Source organism: Numida meleagris, chromosome 20 (genome assembly GCF_002078875.1).
Source record: "Numida meleagris isolate 19003 breed g44 Domestic line chromosome 20, NumMel1.0, whole genome shotgun sequence".
Taxonomy (NCBI): domain Eukaryota; kingdom Metazoa; phylum Chordata; class Aves; order Galliformes; family Numididae; genus Numida; species Numida meleagris.
The window spans coordinates 1,911,561-1,929,006 of record NC_034428.1 but is presented as its reverse complement, the minus strand read 5'-3'; the positions used below and the strand labels follow the sequence as shown (position 1 = coordinate 1,929,006).

At 42.3% G+C, this 17,446-nt stretch overlaps 2 protein-coding genes across 6 annotated transcripts in view; one reads left to right on the top strand and one right to left on the bottom strand.

Annotated features, from left to right (window-relative positions):
- Window positions 1-17,182, top strand: part of GABRD (gamma-aminobutyric acid type A receptor delta subunit) — a 21,612-nt gene extending 4,430 nt beyond the window's left edge. Inside the window, exons 1-9 of one of the 5 annotated variants that reach the window (XM_021417625.1) lie at window positions 21-560; window positions 7,332-7,444; window positions 7,965-8,032; window positions 8,834-9,054; window positions 9,608-9,690; window positions 11,365-11,502; window positions 12,413-12,568; window positions 13,162-13,373; window positions 13,990-14,126. In XM_021417625.1, coding sequence (XP_021273300.1) covers window positions 493-560; window positions 7,332-7,444; window positions 7,965-8,032; window positions 8,834-9,054; window positions 9,608-9,690; window positions 11,365-11,502; window positions 12,413-12,568; window positions 13,162-13,373; window positions 13,990-13,998 — 1,068 coding nt within the window. In that variant the 5' untranslated portion in view covers window positions 21-492 and the 3' untranslated portion in view covers window positions 13,999-14,126. Of the gene's footprint in view, window positions 1-20; window positions 561-7,331; window positions 7,445-7,964; window positions 8,033-8,833; window positions 9,055-9,607; window positions 9,691-11,364; window positions 11,503-12,412; window positions 12,569-13,161; window positions 13,374-13,946 lie in introns of those variants that run through there. The other 4 variants (XM_021417621.1, XM_021417622.1, XM_021417624.1 and 1 more) reach the window with 4 other exon arrangements.
- The window catches only part of CFAP74 (cilia and flagella associated protein 74), a 65,970-nt gene that overhangs the window by 42,831 nt on the left and 5,693 nt on the right, over window positions 1-17,446 (bottom strand). The window lies entirely within an intron of this gene.

Below are 17,446 nucleotides of genomic sequence, written 5' to 3'. Positions count from 1 at the left end.
GGCGGGGGCGGCTCTCCAGGCGTCCTCCCTCCCGCGGCCGGCTCGGGCCGCCTCGCTCCTCGTCCTCCTCCCGGCGACGATTTGCACGGGACGCGCCCGCGGTCTCGGGAACACTTTTAGTTCTCTTTCTCCCGCGCTGGGTGGGATGGAGCTGTAATTGCAGGGGCTATTTTCGGCAGCCCGCTGAGCGGCCGGGCGGAGGAGGAGCGCGGCGCTGCTGAGCCGATCCCGCTGCCCCGATCCGGCTCTCCCGGCGGGACGGAGCTCGGCGGGGCGGCCCCGGGCCGGGCGGCATCGAGCGGAGCCGGGGAGCGGGGCGGCTCCGCCGGACGACACCGCGGGGGCCGTGGCCGCTGCCCGGCAGCGATCCGGCGCTGAAACTGAGCCTCAACTTGCCGCGGGAAGGATGGCAACGCCGGCGGAGCTTCCGAGCTGCCCCGAGAGCCAGGGAGCCTGGGTTGCGTGCGCCGCGATCTAATACGGGGGAGTAAAATGGAATTTCTCACTTGGGTTTTTCCTGCCTTGGTTCTACTGTGCACCCAGCAGCACAGGTGCATCAGGTAAGACAGCCCCTTCCCGTTCTCCCCTTTGCGGGGCGGCACGGAGCGGCCCTCGGACACGGACGGGAGGAGCCGGGGCAGGCGAGCAGCGGTTTCTTGTGTTAATCACGGGGCGTGCTTCGAGCAGGATACCTGGGGAAGAGTTTTCCTCGCGGCGCTTGCTCTAAACTGGGGGCAATTCCTTTCTGTGATAGCCCCGCATCGCCCGGCGCAGCCCCGGCCCCCTGACCTCCCCCGCAGCGGCTCGGGCCGCTCATCGTTCATTCCTCCGGGCTCAGGGGAGGGGATGGGGCCGGCAAAAATCTCAGCAAAAGTTTGAAGAACACCGCTTTTTTAAATCATAAATTGCAAAGCTAAATGTTGGCGATTCTCAGGCACATTCAGTCAGAAGGTGTTAGCTAGGCAACCAGCTATGTTCTCTATATATTCTCTACTGATCTGGAGGCTGGATTTGGAAAAAGCTTGCCAGATTATGCAATGAAAGCAGAGGGGGAGTTAAAAAGGACTTGCTGCATGCAAAAACATGCCTGCATCACCCGGAGCACGGGTGGCTGTGATATTAAAGGGGTCTTCCCACTCCCGTGTTATAGACATCGTCAGTAACTTCAGAGTGGTGTAAGAAGCAGAGACATAACAATGCAGTCATGGCCTTGGGAATTAATTAGTGAGATCTTATCTGTCATCATTGGGAAGGAAAAGGACCTGGCGCTACAGGAAGTGTCCAGCCAACTGCTCCTGCCCGGGGCTGACACAAAGATTGATCCTGTGACCTTGAGCTGCTGCCCAGGGCCAGACCCTGACACCTCCGTGCCCCGAAGCCATCCAGGGGCACGCTGAAGGCAGACAAGGAGATATTGCTTACGACCAAAAGGCATCGAGATCTTGCCCATAGTTTCAGTGATCCTGAACTATCTGAAGGACTGAGGATTTCGGTTGAAAAGTAGTGCTCGAATAATAGATAATAATAATAAAAAGAAGAATTTTAAGAAACAATCAGTCTTCTCAGCTTCTGCCTTTACGATCTGTTTCCAGGCACAGTAACTGCCAGGATATGTGCAACCTGTAATTTTTTAGATAAATTACACTGGGTTAATTGCCTGTTACTTGCTTTTCTCCCTCCAGTTACACAATGGTGACGCGTTGTTTGTTAGCAACACGGAGACTCGTGGCACGCAGCACAGAAAGGCGAATTCTAGCTTCTGAAATTCAGACCGTTCAGTCTGCAGTAGTTCTCCAAATGTGCCAAAGTGGAAGACATTCAATATTCAAAGGAAGCTGCTCTGTTTGGTACAACACAGTTTTCTGAAGAGTCAGTATTTAGCATGGCTGTGGCAGAACCTTGTTTAATCCTGTGAAAAGTCAGTAATCTTGCTTGCAAGTGTCCTTTTGATGAGTTCATTACATGGAATTAAAACAGATTTTTACCTTTGCAGCAGTAAAATTACTCACACGCAGGTGGCTTTTGATGCATGAAACAATTCTTCTTGCAAGAGCCCAGAAGCACAATAACTTTCTTTTTTCTTTTATTAGAGTCCTGGAATATGATGGTTTTTTGGTTTTTGTTGTTGTTGTAAGAAGGTTTTACAAAGAGCAGTGTCTTGCTGACACTGTGGTTTTATAACAGTGGGCTAAACTATCAAAAGATACATTCTTATTGCTCTGATTTTGTTTTCTAAACGTAATTTGATTCGTGGTTCTGATGACAGAGTGCATCCAAAAACGCAAAACTCCCCGTGCGTGCATTCTGCAGCCTGAACATGGAGAGGAGTGAGCATGAATGTGCAAAAGAGGAACACTGCAGAGAACTGGGAACTTGGTGCTACCACATAAGATGTCCCAGAGGCAAAGCTCCTGCTCCAACGATGCTTGGGCTTGGCAGAGGAGAGAAGCGGGGCACGCACATAGCCTGCTTCCTCATGGCGTGTTTGAGTGCCCTGTGAGAGTGCTTAGCAGAGCTGCACTTGGCGCAGTTCCTCTGTCGTGTGCTATCTGAATGGGCCTGATTCCCCCTCAGTCAGCACATTCTACTTACACCAGTGCTGTTTGTTTGCAGGTGAACATTTTGGGAAGCCTTTTTTGTTCTGCTTGAGGCGTGATGAGGGGCAAGAAATTTGGCATTTCTATGATTGCCAGCTCTTTGGGGAAAGACTATTTTATTAGAGTTTGATGTGCTCTGGATGCTGCAATAATTAAAGTCTCATAATGGAGCTCTAATGAAAAATAGGAGCATCTTTCATATTTAGGATTCTATTAAATGGCTTTTATATGTTTGCATACAGTTGTTCTTCTGTAGTGTACCCTCCTCAGTCTTTTACTTCTAGTCATGGAAATAGAGGAGCTTTAACACGTGAATGTATGCAAAGAGCAGTCTATTTTCTGTCGCTTAAAACTCAGAGAGTTTTAGCGCTTTGATGGAGCTTTGATGTTCAAAAGGTTGCCATGAATTAAGCCTAATGCTTTTTCAATTACATTTCAAAATACAGAACATATTTACAGCGAGCCTCACTTAGAGTCAGGAATGGCAGATGGGAAGGATCCACACACTGCCCTGGATAATCCTGGAGCTTGACAGAAGCCAGATTGCTCACTGACCTTGCTGGATATTCCTTGTCTTTTTCTCAAGAAAAAAGTTTTCTTGAGTGGCGGTGACATCTGGGCCATATGCCCCCAAAAGATTATCTCCAAGAAAAGGAAATATACTCCACCCCAGTCCTTAGTACCAGGCAAACTGGTGTTTCCATCTTCCAGGTTGTAAGATTAGTACAGCAACTATGCCACTGTCCCAAACAGAATCAGTCAGGCTGGCAGATTGGGAGAAGCAATGGGAGATGCAAAAGTGATTTTCCACATCCCACTGCAGTATGCCTTTGCCAAAAGGCTAGTGCACCCTGCAAATGTCATCTGAAGTGGGTATCTTGTTGGCCACACAGATGCTGCTGAGCCTTCTGCACTGCTGCTAGGGCTACTGCACTGCTGTGCAAAAATAATACTGCTCATGTTGTATCCTACTGAGCTGCTGTAATGCACTTATTCACACAGAATATATAGGTTGCCTCTTTCCTTTGTTCAATTTAAGCACCAGATTTTTTTCTAGTAATGTTGATAAATATCTGGCAACCATTTTCAAGCAGTGTTCCAGAAGGCAGTGAAGACAGGCTAATATCTCTCTTGCCTGAAGCCTCTTAAAAGACATGCTGTCCAAGTTGATTGATGCTTCTCCAGATCATTCCAGATGAATAGAATATCTTGGTCCCATAGCAGCTGGGAGAAAGATGTCAGCTTGAAGAGGAAGGATTCTAGTATATGTATTTTGATTGTAGAACTGAGAATACTTAGCTCTAAAGAAGATGGGTTTCTTAGCTCTGTCATTTGAGATCCATTGCTTAGAGCTGCTTTCCCAACCTGTGGCAAGGACAATTTTGTTAGGCAAAGAAGAGCTTCATAGTATTCCCAGGTCTACCAGTAGTGATTTCCCCTCTCCTTTGTCTACAACATAAGGGAACTGATCTTTTTATATAGTTTGAACAGCAGTAATCTGTTTTCTGCTGTTAACAGCCAGCTCTGTTGAAGTTCTCACAATGCTGAAACTCCAGATTTGAATGGATGAAAATATATTCTCAAATTATCTGCTTGAAATGAGATGTGTCTAGAGAGCTGAGATAAAAAGCCATCTTCCTCAGCTTCAGATCTGAGAACGGCTTCCAGAGTGACATTAGTGCACATGAGAATGCTGCTGTTCAGTCACCTAGGCATCCCGCTGTGGTCTGGTGCAAGGTAAAGATAAGCTTTCCGATGAGCTCTTATATCCCTTGGATTTTACAAACCAACAGCTTACTTCTACAAATTCCTTTTCTTACTAAAACAACCCTGACAGCAGCCTACATTAGGAAGCAAATTTGCTAATTCCACTATTAGTGGTTTCCTTTCTTTTCATCTTTACTGCTTACGTTACAAAAAGTTAATCCCTTCCAATGAGTATTTTCTATCTGGTCTTCCTTCTTCAGGTAAAAAACATGAACAATATTTAAGGCCGCATATAATCCCCACTGCTTATGAAGGATGGGTGAAATTCTCCCTCCATCCCTCACGTAACTTTAAAGCACTGGGTCTGGGTGCAGATATCTACAGGGGTGGCTCGAAGGAGTTGTCACAGGCTGGCCATGCTGAGCACTGACACGCTGTCTGCTAATGATCACATAGCAAGAGCAAAAATTACATGTAGAATAATATTTTTGAGTCTGGTATTTCTCTTCCTTTTAATATTCTTGAGGGACAAAGAAGAGGGGAATGGCAGATTTCTGTGACGTGGGAGGACCTAGAATAACTTCAGACCTCAAGAGCCAGCTTCAGCCCGACACAAGCAGAACTTGGACTCGCTCACAGCACGCTGAATCCTACCCCAAGCATTCAGGCCCTGCTACATCGGCCCTAATGTCTGTTGCTACGCTCCAGTCCCCTGTTCATCTTCCTGAAAAGAGCCTAATGTTAGCAAGAGCCTTTGGTAACTCACTGATAGCTGCCCGTTAATGAAACTGTAGGTTATTCTGATTCACATGTTCTCTCTGAGTATTTAGAAACCGTTCCATGCTAGTTGTGATGAGTAACTGAGTAATTTTGTTGCCTATTTTGTAGAAATTTAAAAATGAACAAGTAATGTAGTCAAATAAAGCTAATCTAGTCATAAAATCATTTCAGCTGTAGTGCTTCTCTAACTCCCACTGGTCTTAAGTGCATATAGCTCTACGAACTTCAACAAATTTGTCCCACTGATCTGACCTTAAGGCTTTATTAATAATAGAAACCAGATTCTTTTTAATTGTGTCATGGATATTTAAGTAAAACTCCCTCTAGATAGTAATCTGCTTAAAACACTGCAAGCTATGGCCCACAGTTTTTTAACCCAACTCCGTCATTTTAACTCTGTCATCTTTTTTGACTGAGTGTCATTTTAAAACCACCTTAAAGAACTTAGCGGCAGTTTTGGCGACAAAAGTGAAAACCAACCAACCATCTTCAGCTGAAAAGACAAGGAGATGTTAGGCATATACACAGTGCATACTCATTCACGTGTATTCTGCTTATTTACTGTAGTTACGAAAAGACATGAAAGAACATTCTTTGCCTGTCGAACAGGTTCATACATTTTACTGATGAGGAATACCGCTACAAATCTATGGCTGAGACTTACAAGTTACAGATGAGTACATCTCTAAACAAAGCACTTTCAAGGCAGTCTGGTTCTCTCATCTGCCCAAGTCTTAATTTAAATAATCCTTGGTTTTCTGTATTAACTGACAGCCGCAGTATTCTCAGAAATAGGATAGCGGGGAACAGAAATTACAGACTTCATGAACTGCAGTGCTTTATGGTCTTGCAGAAGAAAGCCAGACCCTAGCACTTGGCTCTTGCAAAGTTCTATGAAACAATGATGTTCTTTAAGTAACAACTGTCATTGGGAAGAATCTAAGACCAGCACATAGGAAAGAGCACTTTGATGAAACGAAGCATTTATGTGGTTGGTGAGATGTGGTACAGAACAAAAAAAATGTTACCACATCTATTATAAATCTTCAAAGCCTTTGTTTAAATCAGTAATTTTATTCCAAATTATATGGCTCTGAGTCTGCCACGATCCTTACTCAGAAGAGCTAGAAGTAACGGCACGTGCTGAGCTGAACGCCCGGGCTGGTGTATTTGGGAGAGAAAAACCACGTGCTTTATTTGGGTCAATGTCGCATGAACACTCTAAGAAAATTATGTAAGTAGCAAGGCAGAATATATTTATGGTACATTACTCTGCAGTCTTTCGTCTGTGTTTAACAAGCTTCTCTTCTGTTACTAGTGACATAGATCTCTCAAATGCCACATTTACTGCCGGCCTCGGGGAGATGCTAAAGCAGTGCTCAGACAGCTCGGATACCTGCACTCAGATACGTGCCCCTCCCGAAGCACGAGCGATTCTTTGCAAATAGTTGTGGTAGACGCTGTCACAGTCCTTCATTTGTCTATTCCCGTTGTGTCAATCACAGCGCTGGCAAGAGGGATTATGTGAGCAGGCACAGATCTGCTTCAAGTGAAGCCTGCCAGCTCAGTTTTGAAGAGAATTTGAGCTTGCCTTGTTTGTAAGAGATTATGGAACATCTACAGTGTTACTTAAGACTGCAGGGATGCCGCTTTCAATGGTTCGCTGTTTTCTGTTGATCACTTTGAAAATTCCTTCTAGACCATATACCTGCATCATACAGGTATCCGTACACCTTCCACTTAGCATTGCTTTTTCAGTTTCTGAGGGCTAATGAGGCTTTTCACAGCATCACAGGTGTTACATCCAAATTCCAGTTGAGTAATTTTTACACTTTTTCGCATCGCATTTGAAAAGATCCATCCTTTCTTGATCCTCACTTCCTCCTCTTGATCCAGCTACCCAGGTAGATGCATTTTATGCAGTATTCAAGGTATCTTGGTTTTCCTTATGCTTTCATTGCATTTCTAAAACCTTTGTCTTCAAGAAAAAAAATACTCTTGAAAATAACTACATTTATTGCAGAAAGAAGCCACACTCCTGCCTGGAATGTGTTCTGATTTAAACAGAAAAGCCTGAAATGGTCTTCTAACTGTAAACAACATTGTTCTTCTCAAGTACCACTCGTGCTTAGCTGGTTATACTGTCAGTGGTCAGGGGGTAAAAGAGGACAATGTCTTCCATTTGCTGTTATTTTCATGTTTGTAAACATGGGCAAGTTTTAAACGATACCAATTCTCTTTATCCAGAGCGATGACTGACATCGGAGATTACATAGGCTCCAACATTGAAATATCCTGGTTACCCAACCTGGATGATTTGATGAAAGGGTATGCACGTAATTTCAGGCCTGGGATTGGAGGTGAGAAATTGAGAATTATGCTTTTTATTTCTTACGATTATTTTACCCTCTGATGTTTATCTGAACTTCATCCTCTACATGACTAAAAAGTTGCGTTAATCTCATACTTGGATCCTGAAAACAGCAGCAAGCAATGTGTTTATTTTGCCATTTGAAAAAAGACACTCTGTGCACTGTACACAATTAGCAGTGCAGCCTTGTTGCTGCTCTCAAACCACTGATATCTAAGTTGAAGTCAGTTTGGATCACACTGTGGCAATAATTTCTGTTTGCTTGAAGACACGGTGTCCTATCTAAATCTAGATGTCATGTTTTCTGGCAGAGATCATGTAAGTTTCAGTAGCTGTGACTGGATTGCGTTTCCTTTATCACTGAAGGGAGGCGTTCCATTGAAAACTGAGGACACAATGGAAAACACTTCTGTGAATTCACTCTATGCAAGAGTTAACGGTCTTTGGTCATCTACATACTCAGCTTGCTATGATGATGTGAATCATGTCCTTCAAACATTTTTTCTCAGGTCCTCCTGTTAACGTTGCTCTTGCGATTGAAGTGGCCAGCATTGACCACATCTCAGAAGTGAACATGGTACGTTGTGAATTACACGTAGTTGTGCATGTCTGTTCTGCAGAGACAGGAAGCGCAGAAGGCTCAATAGGGGCAGGTGATCCCCAGCATGTCTGGAGTGGAGTGACTGTCAGAAGGAGAGAGCACAAAGAACAGACGTTGTATTTTGAGACAGGCAGATTCTCGTTGGGCAGAAGTTGGCAATGAGAAGACTCTAGCTATGTATAAGTCACTGAGACTTTTGACTGGAGTTAGCACGTTTGGAACCGAGCAACACTTACTATTAGCCTAATTTTAAGCACTAGCTCCAACTGCTGTTCAAATTCCTTTCCAGCACACATACTTGCCCTGAAAAGCGAAGGGGAGCATTAGTTGTGAGATGTGCCTCCTTCCCACATGAAGACCTTTCAGTAAAGCAATGGAGCGTAACAACTTACAAATCGCATAACCAACCACTGTACGAATTAATTGCATTCCTGAAACACCATAGACTGAATTTGAAATCCAGAACTTTCCCTCCATGCTTTCCCATTACCACAGATACATAACTTCACCTGATCTGATTTTTTTAGTTTTAAAAATCCTCCAAAAACAAAGGCCATGGTAATGGAGATAAATAAAGAGATTTTACTCAGCATGACATGTACAACTCCTGCAACACGGTGTCTGTAACACTGACACTGAGTAAGTTTTTGATATCTTGGGATTATCCAAGGTTATAGCATATGACAAATTAAAATGCATGGACAGTTCCGTGGCAGAGTACAGGCATTACAGTCTCTGTTTAGCATTGCTGGTTTACTGGGATTTCTCTTGCTGTAGGAATACACCATGACGGTGTTTCTGCACCAGAGCTGGCGAGATGACCGTCTGTCCTACAACCACACCAACGAGACACTGGGCTTAGACAGCCGGTTTGTGGACAAGCTCTGGTTGCCAGATACTTTCATAGTAAACGCCAAGTCTGCCTGGTTCCATGACGTGACTGTGGAAAACAAACTTATCAGGCTCCAGCCAGATGGAGTCATTTTATACAGCATAAGGTAGGCAGGACGGGGGGCAAGTGTCCTCTGTCATGTGTTAACTTGCTGAGCAGACTATAAAAGTAATCACTCTCTTTTCCCTGGCAAATTTCCTAAAGTAACTATTAATTTAAAACAAAGAAAGTATTGCTCACTTTGGAAGAGTGCTTTTCCTAGAACTCAGTAACTATTATAATTGTGTACCATTCTAAAAATGGATACGGGTACATTTGAAATCCTAAGTTCAAAGCCATCCTTAAGGAAGAAATGAACTCAGGGACAATGGAAGGGAGCAGCCTTGACTCAGGAAAGTCTTTTTTGTCATCAGAAGTCCTTGAAGCATCCTCTGACGTTAGACAAAGTCATTTGATTTTTCTTCAACTCCCAGCCCCAAACCTTTGTGTTTCACACATTCTTTGCAAAGGCAGTTGCTGTAAGTATTTTGAAAATAGTTTGTTGTATTAGTAATATTAAGGTTTCAAAGTTTTCGGTTTAGTCTTTGAGTTCCAAGGAAAAAGCAAGTCCACAGCTCTATCTGCATGCCACTAACTGGTGTTCATTTTGCTTGGGACAGGATTACCTCAACGGTGGCATGTGACATGGACCTCTCCAAGTACCCAATGGATGAGCAGGAATGCATGCTGGACTTGGAGAGCTGTAAGGGCTGAGAACAGCGTTTCATGTAACCTATATTTTGCTTAAAGCCTGCATGTATGGTACTTAGCTTGAGGGAACTTGCTGGGGTGACTCTGCTTTAATCAGTGAAATGTAATGGGTTTCGAAAGAAAGGGTACAAACACGCATCCCTTCATCCTGTGTGTCGGGCTATGGACTTCTCAATACTCGTTCAGCTCCAATTCAAAGATGTAGGACTCAACTCAGTGAAGCTGAACAACCTACAGTCCCACTGAAGACAAATGTCTGGAACTTTGTGTTTTATGTAACGCCTAGTGGGATTGTGACAGTCTTTTCACTAGCATTACTGAGGTTTCCATCAAGTCCAGCAAGATGTAGAGAAGCCCACTGGCAAAATTTGATGTGCTATTTTTCCATTGTGGAAAAAAGGGGGGAAAAAAGCACAGGAAAAAGGAAGAATTCCCTATTTTTAATGTATGTGATTGTGCCTAACCTTTGCCTAGCCATCTGTTACACAAAAATCAATCCAAATATTTCAGGAACTGGCTTAAATTCATTTGTGCTCAGAAAGGTGAGTGAAGAATTAATGTATATTTGGTCCTATCCGTACTTTATTTATGGTCACCATGTTATTCTCATGAGCATTAACACTTGTGAACGGATGAAATTTACTGACACAAGCAGAGGCCACCCCATCAGTAGCAATGATTTTGGCCTTTTGTGGTTCTGTATCAAGAGGAATCTAGAGGATCTCAGGGCTCTAGATAAATGAGTAGTGGTTTCTAAGCAGAAGCACTGGCCTATTGATTTAAGATTCTATTTTTCATTTTTTAGCCCTGACTTTGTTTTCTAGGCAATTAACCACAATACCATTTTATCCTGTCAAAAATAGCAATCTACAGTTTTACTTATGTAATCACCAAATGTAGAGGCAGCAGATTCTGAACCAGCAATCAGTTCTCTCCCTCTGCAAGTTCTGCAGGGAATTTTGGTGGTGGTTGAGTTTTTTTAATTGAATTTGAGGATTTTGATGTCAGTGCAACAAACAAGTAAAAAGAAGGACTCCTTAAAGAAAAAAAAGTGGTTTTGTAGCAAGTTGTGCATTAATAACAACACCAGCAAAGATTGATTTCCGGTGGATTTGCATGTTACATAAATTCATTCATGTATCTCCCATCCTTCTTTCCTGTGCCTGGTACCCTGTACCTCTCTTCCAGCTGACACCCATGCCAAACTACAGCAATTAATGGCCTGATATACATGCTGATTGTGAAGCTAGCTTCTTCATTTGAGAATGGACATGGGTCTGTGCTATACTGCTCTTCTCCAGCTGGACCAGGTAGCCTAGTTTGAGCATTACAGTAGCAGTAGTCTGCTCTAGGTGAGCATGCACTGAGCTTTTTCAGAGAGTTTGGGTATTTCTCATGACACTGAAGTGCACTGTGCCATACCACATGTGGTTAGTCAGTGCAAATCAGCTCGGATTATTCTCCCTGTAGGAAAGCTACCCCTGATGGGATCCTGGAAACACTGATGTTGCCAGGATAGTGAACTATCTAGACTGAATCACAGCATGTTTGCAATGGGACCAATGAAAATCACTGTAGCAGAGGAATTACAGCACTTCCACAACGAGCCCTCTAGGTTCTTAATTTCTTTCCCAAGCTTTGCATTTAATCTGCTTTCTTTTGGCAGATGGTTACTCTTCAGAGGACATTGTCTACCACTGGTCAGAAAACCAGGATGAGATCCATGGGCTGGATAAGCTGCAGCTTGCTCAGTTCACAATTACCAATTACCAGTTTACAACGGAACTGATGAACTTCAAATCTGGTAACAAGATCTGTCTTCAATTCAGGGACAGTATCTGATATTCTTTTCATACGAGAAAATCTATTCGTATAACAGAAAATCCCTCCTCTTAAGTAACTACTTTAAATAATCTGTCAGGTTTCTAGTATGAAATTTCTGTAGCTCATGTTTGCAAAAAATGGTAACCTTTAGCTTTCAGGTAGCCACTGTAGCATATTATGTCGTTTAGCTCTAAATGCTTGAGAAAATACTGCATGGAATAGTCAGACAGTGCTTGATAAGGTGTAACTCCCATTTTCCTGACCTAATTTGCAACTTTGGATAAGGAAAATTTCCATTAGACCTGATGTTATGAGGCTTATGACGTACAGTCAAATCATTCTAATTCTACCCAGTAGAAGTCAGTGGTGTGTATGTATATCACTGGCTTTATTGCAATGTTTGTAAAAGATTGGAGTCATTTCTTTCCTGCTGATTTTTCATCCTCTTTCATGTATTCAGATCCTCATTTATGCTGCACATCTCCTCTAAGCTCTTTTTTGAGTTTGAAATTAACTTGGCCTTTTAAAAAATCTAAATTTAGTATCTGGAGGACTTTCTACAGCAGATGATAAGACAGTACACATTTTGAAGCAATACTGTTATTCGAGAAGACTCGTGATTATATTTTCAGATCTGGCATTGATATGACCTGAGACAAATCATTTGACCTATTCTTAGCTAACTGTGCCGACGAGAGCTGCATGAACCCTCACGCAAGGTTTATGAGGACGAATCAAAAAAGATTCATAAAAGCTTTTTTGTGATCCCTGGCCAAAAGAACGTTGTTTAAGAATGTAGATCTGCATCACTGTAGGAAATGCTCTTTTGCATATCAGTGGAACTGCAGCTCACGCAGTCGGAATCTTCCTTTGTCTCCTCTTTTGGTCAGCAGGTCAGTTTCCCAGGCTGAGTCTCCACTTCCACCTTCGGCGAAATCGAGGAGTCTACATCATTCAGTCCTATGTCCCTTCAATCTTACTAGTGGCCATGTCGTGGGTGTCCTTCTGGATCAGTCAGTCAGCTGTGCCTGCCAGGGTGTCACTGGGTAAGACAGACAGTTTGGGGATCTACCAGGAAGGGGTACGCTGACGTTGTAATTATGCTCTCTCGTGCACCCTTTTCCATTCAGATGCATTTATGAATACTGTGTTTAAGTTTGCGGAAGAGAGCGTCCTTTAAAATATTTCCTCCCTGCTTTAATTTCTGTCATGCTATCAGAGCAGCTACCTCAATAATGAACGCAAACATCTAAAGATGGCTAAAAGCAATAGTGAAGGTAAGGCAGTCACAGAAAAGAATTGATCTGGAAACTGGAACTGTGACAAAAAAGTGTTCCTAGAGCTTGTTAGTCTGCTTGCCCAAGTACGGGTCGCAAGCCCAGACCCAAAAGTTTTTGAGAGGGATTCTTCTGTTTTATTTATCCAGAACTAGAAGAAAACCAAGGATGAGATGCTCAAAGCTGCCTTAGTCATACAAACGTACAGTCCTTACAAGCTCTTTAAATCCCATTTGGAAACTCAGGAACCATACTATTAAGGGTCTTCTACTGTGAAAAGTATTCCTCAGTTTCAGGTTGGTAAATGCACTTATTAAGGTGTACTATGAAACCTAAAGGAGCTTCCTCATTCCACACTGCAGGTATAACTACTGTTCTTACAATGACTACGCTGATGGTCAGTGCCCGATCTTCGCTTCCACGAGCATCTGCCATCAAGGCACTTGACGTTTACTTCTGGATATGCTATGTGTTTGTCTTCGCTGCACTGGTAGAATATGCTTTTGCACATTTCAATGCTGACTACATGAAAAAGCAGAAGAACAAGATCAAGGCGAGAAGGCAGAGTGGAGAGGTCAGTAAGCCAAGTAGTGTGAAAAGATTTGCAAAAGCAATGGCTCTGCACTGCAATGTTTTCTCCCTGTGGAAGGAAATTCTTTTAATAGAATCACTATTATAGAACAGCCCAGGTTGGAAAGGACCTCGAAAGACCATCAGGTCCAGCTCTTCATAGGAAAACAGAGCCTAGATTAGATTATCTAGCACCCTTTCCAATACTCTGATACTTCTGTCATGTTAATATAGCAAGCAGCTGAATGTAACTGTTAATGCACAGTTAGCACTACATTAACTGCAACGTATCCTTGCACGATTTGTTGCTGTATTTAAGATGGGAAATAGAGAATAAAGGAGAACAAATAAGAAGAAATGCAAAGTCTGTCTCAAGACTTATACTTCGAAAATATATTTATAGCCAGACCTTAGATGTGGTAGCACAGAAGCTTTCAGAGGTCTTTCTGCCAAAGCAAACGATAAATACCATTTATCACTCTCATGTATATTTCACCATGTCAGGATCACGGGTAGTTTGGATGAAGTACCATTGCTCTATAAAGTGCTGTTATAGATTTTCCTCTTTCCTTTGCAGATAAACGTGAAGAATGCCATTGTTCTGTTTTCCCTTTCCATAGCTGGTGTGAGCCAGGAACTGGCCATCTCCAACAGGCAGCACCGAATCCCCAGAAGTCTGCCTGGATCATATGGCACAATAGAAATAGAGACTGGAGAGACTAAACAGCAGCAAGAGATGAAACTGGATAAAAAGAGTGGTCTGAAGTCCCTCTTTAAGCCCATTGATGCTGATACCATTGATATATATGCCAGAGCAGTGTTCCCAGCAGCCTTTGCAGCAGTCAATGTTATATACTGGGTTGCCTACACAATGTGAAAAACCCAAAACTTTGACGAGAGTGAAGAATTGAACAGTACCTACACACTAAAAAGCCCTTCCTGAAACTGTATTGTACCATCTCTTCTCAAAATATTTTCCGTTGACCTTGAGACATTTCTAGTCAAGAAACTCCTGCAGTCAATTCCTACTAATGCAGCAAGAGAAACAGTTTGTTACCAGTCTGATTTGATATATTAATAACTGAACTCTGCTAAACAATCCCAGCTCCTTTTGTTTCCTCTCTTACCACGAGACAACATTCCATATGTACAGAACTGCAGAAGTTTAAATCTTAAACTACCATGTTTTTTCTCCACCTGAAGGGTTGGTAAGTAACGAAGGCTTAGCTTCTCACACTCAGAGCATTTCATTTTTCTTAGTGGAACAGCTAATTCCTAGCTTCCACACAAGTGATTTTCTGTACCTGGCCTTCTGTGGAATGGCCCAGCTTTAATGCAAGTGGCAAAGATGGAAATTTTAATCATAAAAATCCCGTGATAAAAGTGAAGGGGGAACAGAAGTGAGTGGAGGTTTACTGAATTTTCCTTCGTCTTAGATAAAGTATTGAAAATATTTCAGTGCTCTTAGTCACAGCATGAAATAAAATATACTACCTAGAATTCTACTGAATTGTTAATAATGACAGCATTCCATTTCAGATCTAAGCTTATGAAAGTTTTAATGCTTAAGCATACTAACCTTTGTTACTGTAATGAGCCCCAAAGCAGACAAAAGTGGTTCAGCAATTTTTGTTCAGAGGGTGACATAGCACTGGGCTTCTTCACCTCCCTTATTGGACAGTGAAATTTAGGGGTACTCAGACACACTCCTTTATTCAAAACTGGATCCTCTCACCCTACTCATACAAAGTAACACTTCTTTCTGTGAATAATTCCAGGGATCTCAGCAAATGAAGGCAGTATTCACAACAAATACAAGTTTCATAATTAACCGCTATCAAAAAAGCACAGTAAATATATTGGGATGTGGATTAAAACAACAGACATATTTAAGATGCTTTAAAAGGGAATTTTTTATTATTATTATTATTATTTTTTGGAGGATTCTGGTGCCTTGAAAGGGTCAGGATGTTTCAAATCTAGAGAAAGAAGATACAACAGAAAATATTACATGAGAGAGGGAGGGAATGAGAGAGGCTAAGGAGATGGCTGAAGGCTCCTATGGAAGGGAGCAGGGGGAGGTGCAAGATTAAACAAGGCACAAGATGTAAATGAGAGGAGAGCTGTGCTGGGCTTGGAGGATGGGCATGGCTGATGAGTGACAGTAGCAATTGCAATGAGGAGGAAACAAGCACTGATCACACATCCCTCCCGCCTTACTTATCTGTGACACGTGGCTTGATTTCATACGACCAGAACTGAAAGAGCATTTTAATGCAGATTTGTAACTTAAAAAGAGATTTGTTCAACATCTTTGAAGTAAGAGAATGCACTGAAGAAAAATTAATGATCCTGAACCGAGCTATAATAGAAAATACGCTCCCATCATAAGTCAGGCTTAGGATCTCCTGGATTATTTCTGTTACAGTGAAAACACTTTCTGCCAGCCACGTGCTGGAAGGTGCAAACCACCACCAAGCTTTAATATTTCCACAAAATCCTTATCAGTCTGGCCCTGGACTGAGACACCCGGATTCCGCACTACGCTCTTGCCACTCACTTGGTGGTGAACCTTCCTTGACTCATTTCATTGCATCATCTGCAAAACTGGTATAATTATACTGATTTCTTTACCAAGTCTTTGAGTTTTACAGAAGCAGAACCCTTTTGAGAGATGCAGAAACTGTTATCCTCCAGTAGGTATGTGCACTCAGACAGTACTTGTGTGCTGCTATTTACCATAGTTCCTGAGTCTCATATATTGAATTAAAACATTCAATTTTCATCGTACTCAGAAAGGAAATAAAATTGTGCATCTCCTTTTATACGTGAAGGTAATCAGGGCTCCTTTCTGCATCCAGCCAGTTCCTCTAGCTATTACCATTGCCTTTCAGGGTCAGTAACTACTGCTAAAAGTGAAATTGTTGACTAAATCCAGCAGAGAAAATACTGGCAGCAAGTTCCTACGGAATATAAACCATAAGAAAGTAATCCGTGATTTTGGGATTAAAGTTATTAAAGAACAGGAAAAAAGCAGTGACCTAGTCCCTGTAGTGTACAGTGGCTGGTTATTTAGGGTAATTAGTGAGAAAGTGGCTGCATACATTGTAAAGGCAGTGTCTAATCTAATTACTTCAGCAGTACTAGTTTGTAGTTGTGCACCTGACACAACTCCTTACCCTGCAGCCAAATGAGATAATCACATGGGGTTATTGGACAACATTTGTTGCTTCTCCATCTGGGAGACAGTCACGGGCTGCACACCCTGCTGACTTCTTCACAAGGTTTATTCAATGAATTTTTCTGTAGTTTGACTGCAGATCTTCAAGGTGTACAGCCAGCTTGTGACTGATCAAAGCAAAGTGTGGCTACAATCCTAAAAAAAAAATCCACAAACCTAACAACAACAACAACACCAAAACCACAACCCAAGACCAAAAGAAAACAAAAAATAACACCAAAACCAAAGCCAGAACGCTAGGCTGTCGGAATGTTGTAGACAGAAGCATAAATAAAGGGGGGGAAAAAACCTCAGAATATTTCAGGAAGTCAGAATGTGAGAGTACCTATGGCAACTGTGTCCACTCCAGGAATTAGGTGACTGCCAGGGACAGCAGGTGTTTCTGCTGCTGCACTTGCAGAGCAGCACAAGACAAAACACCTCCATTGAGAAGAGTCATATTTTTTGAAATGTGTTCCAAAGCCAGAAATGAAACAGATGCCATTCAGATTCTTTTACAGAAGGGACTTCAGTACAGGAGTATTGTGTAATTATTGGAATTTTGAATAAAACTGAAGCTTCTGTACGTTTAAGAGTGTTTTACATTTTTGTTTTTTTTTTTTCCATTTGAAAACCATTATACATTTTTAATATCTAAAGACAATGCTCTAATCAACTCTAATTTTATGGCGCACATAATAAACAGAAATAAACTAAATCTGATGTCAGTTGAAGGCTAACAAGCTTTGGATGGGTTGTACTACTGTCAGGGAGGAAATATATATACATTAGGGCTGTACCTGAAATTATTTATATTCCTTTCAGCAAATTAGAGCACTGCTCTAGAGTCCTGGTGT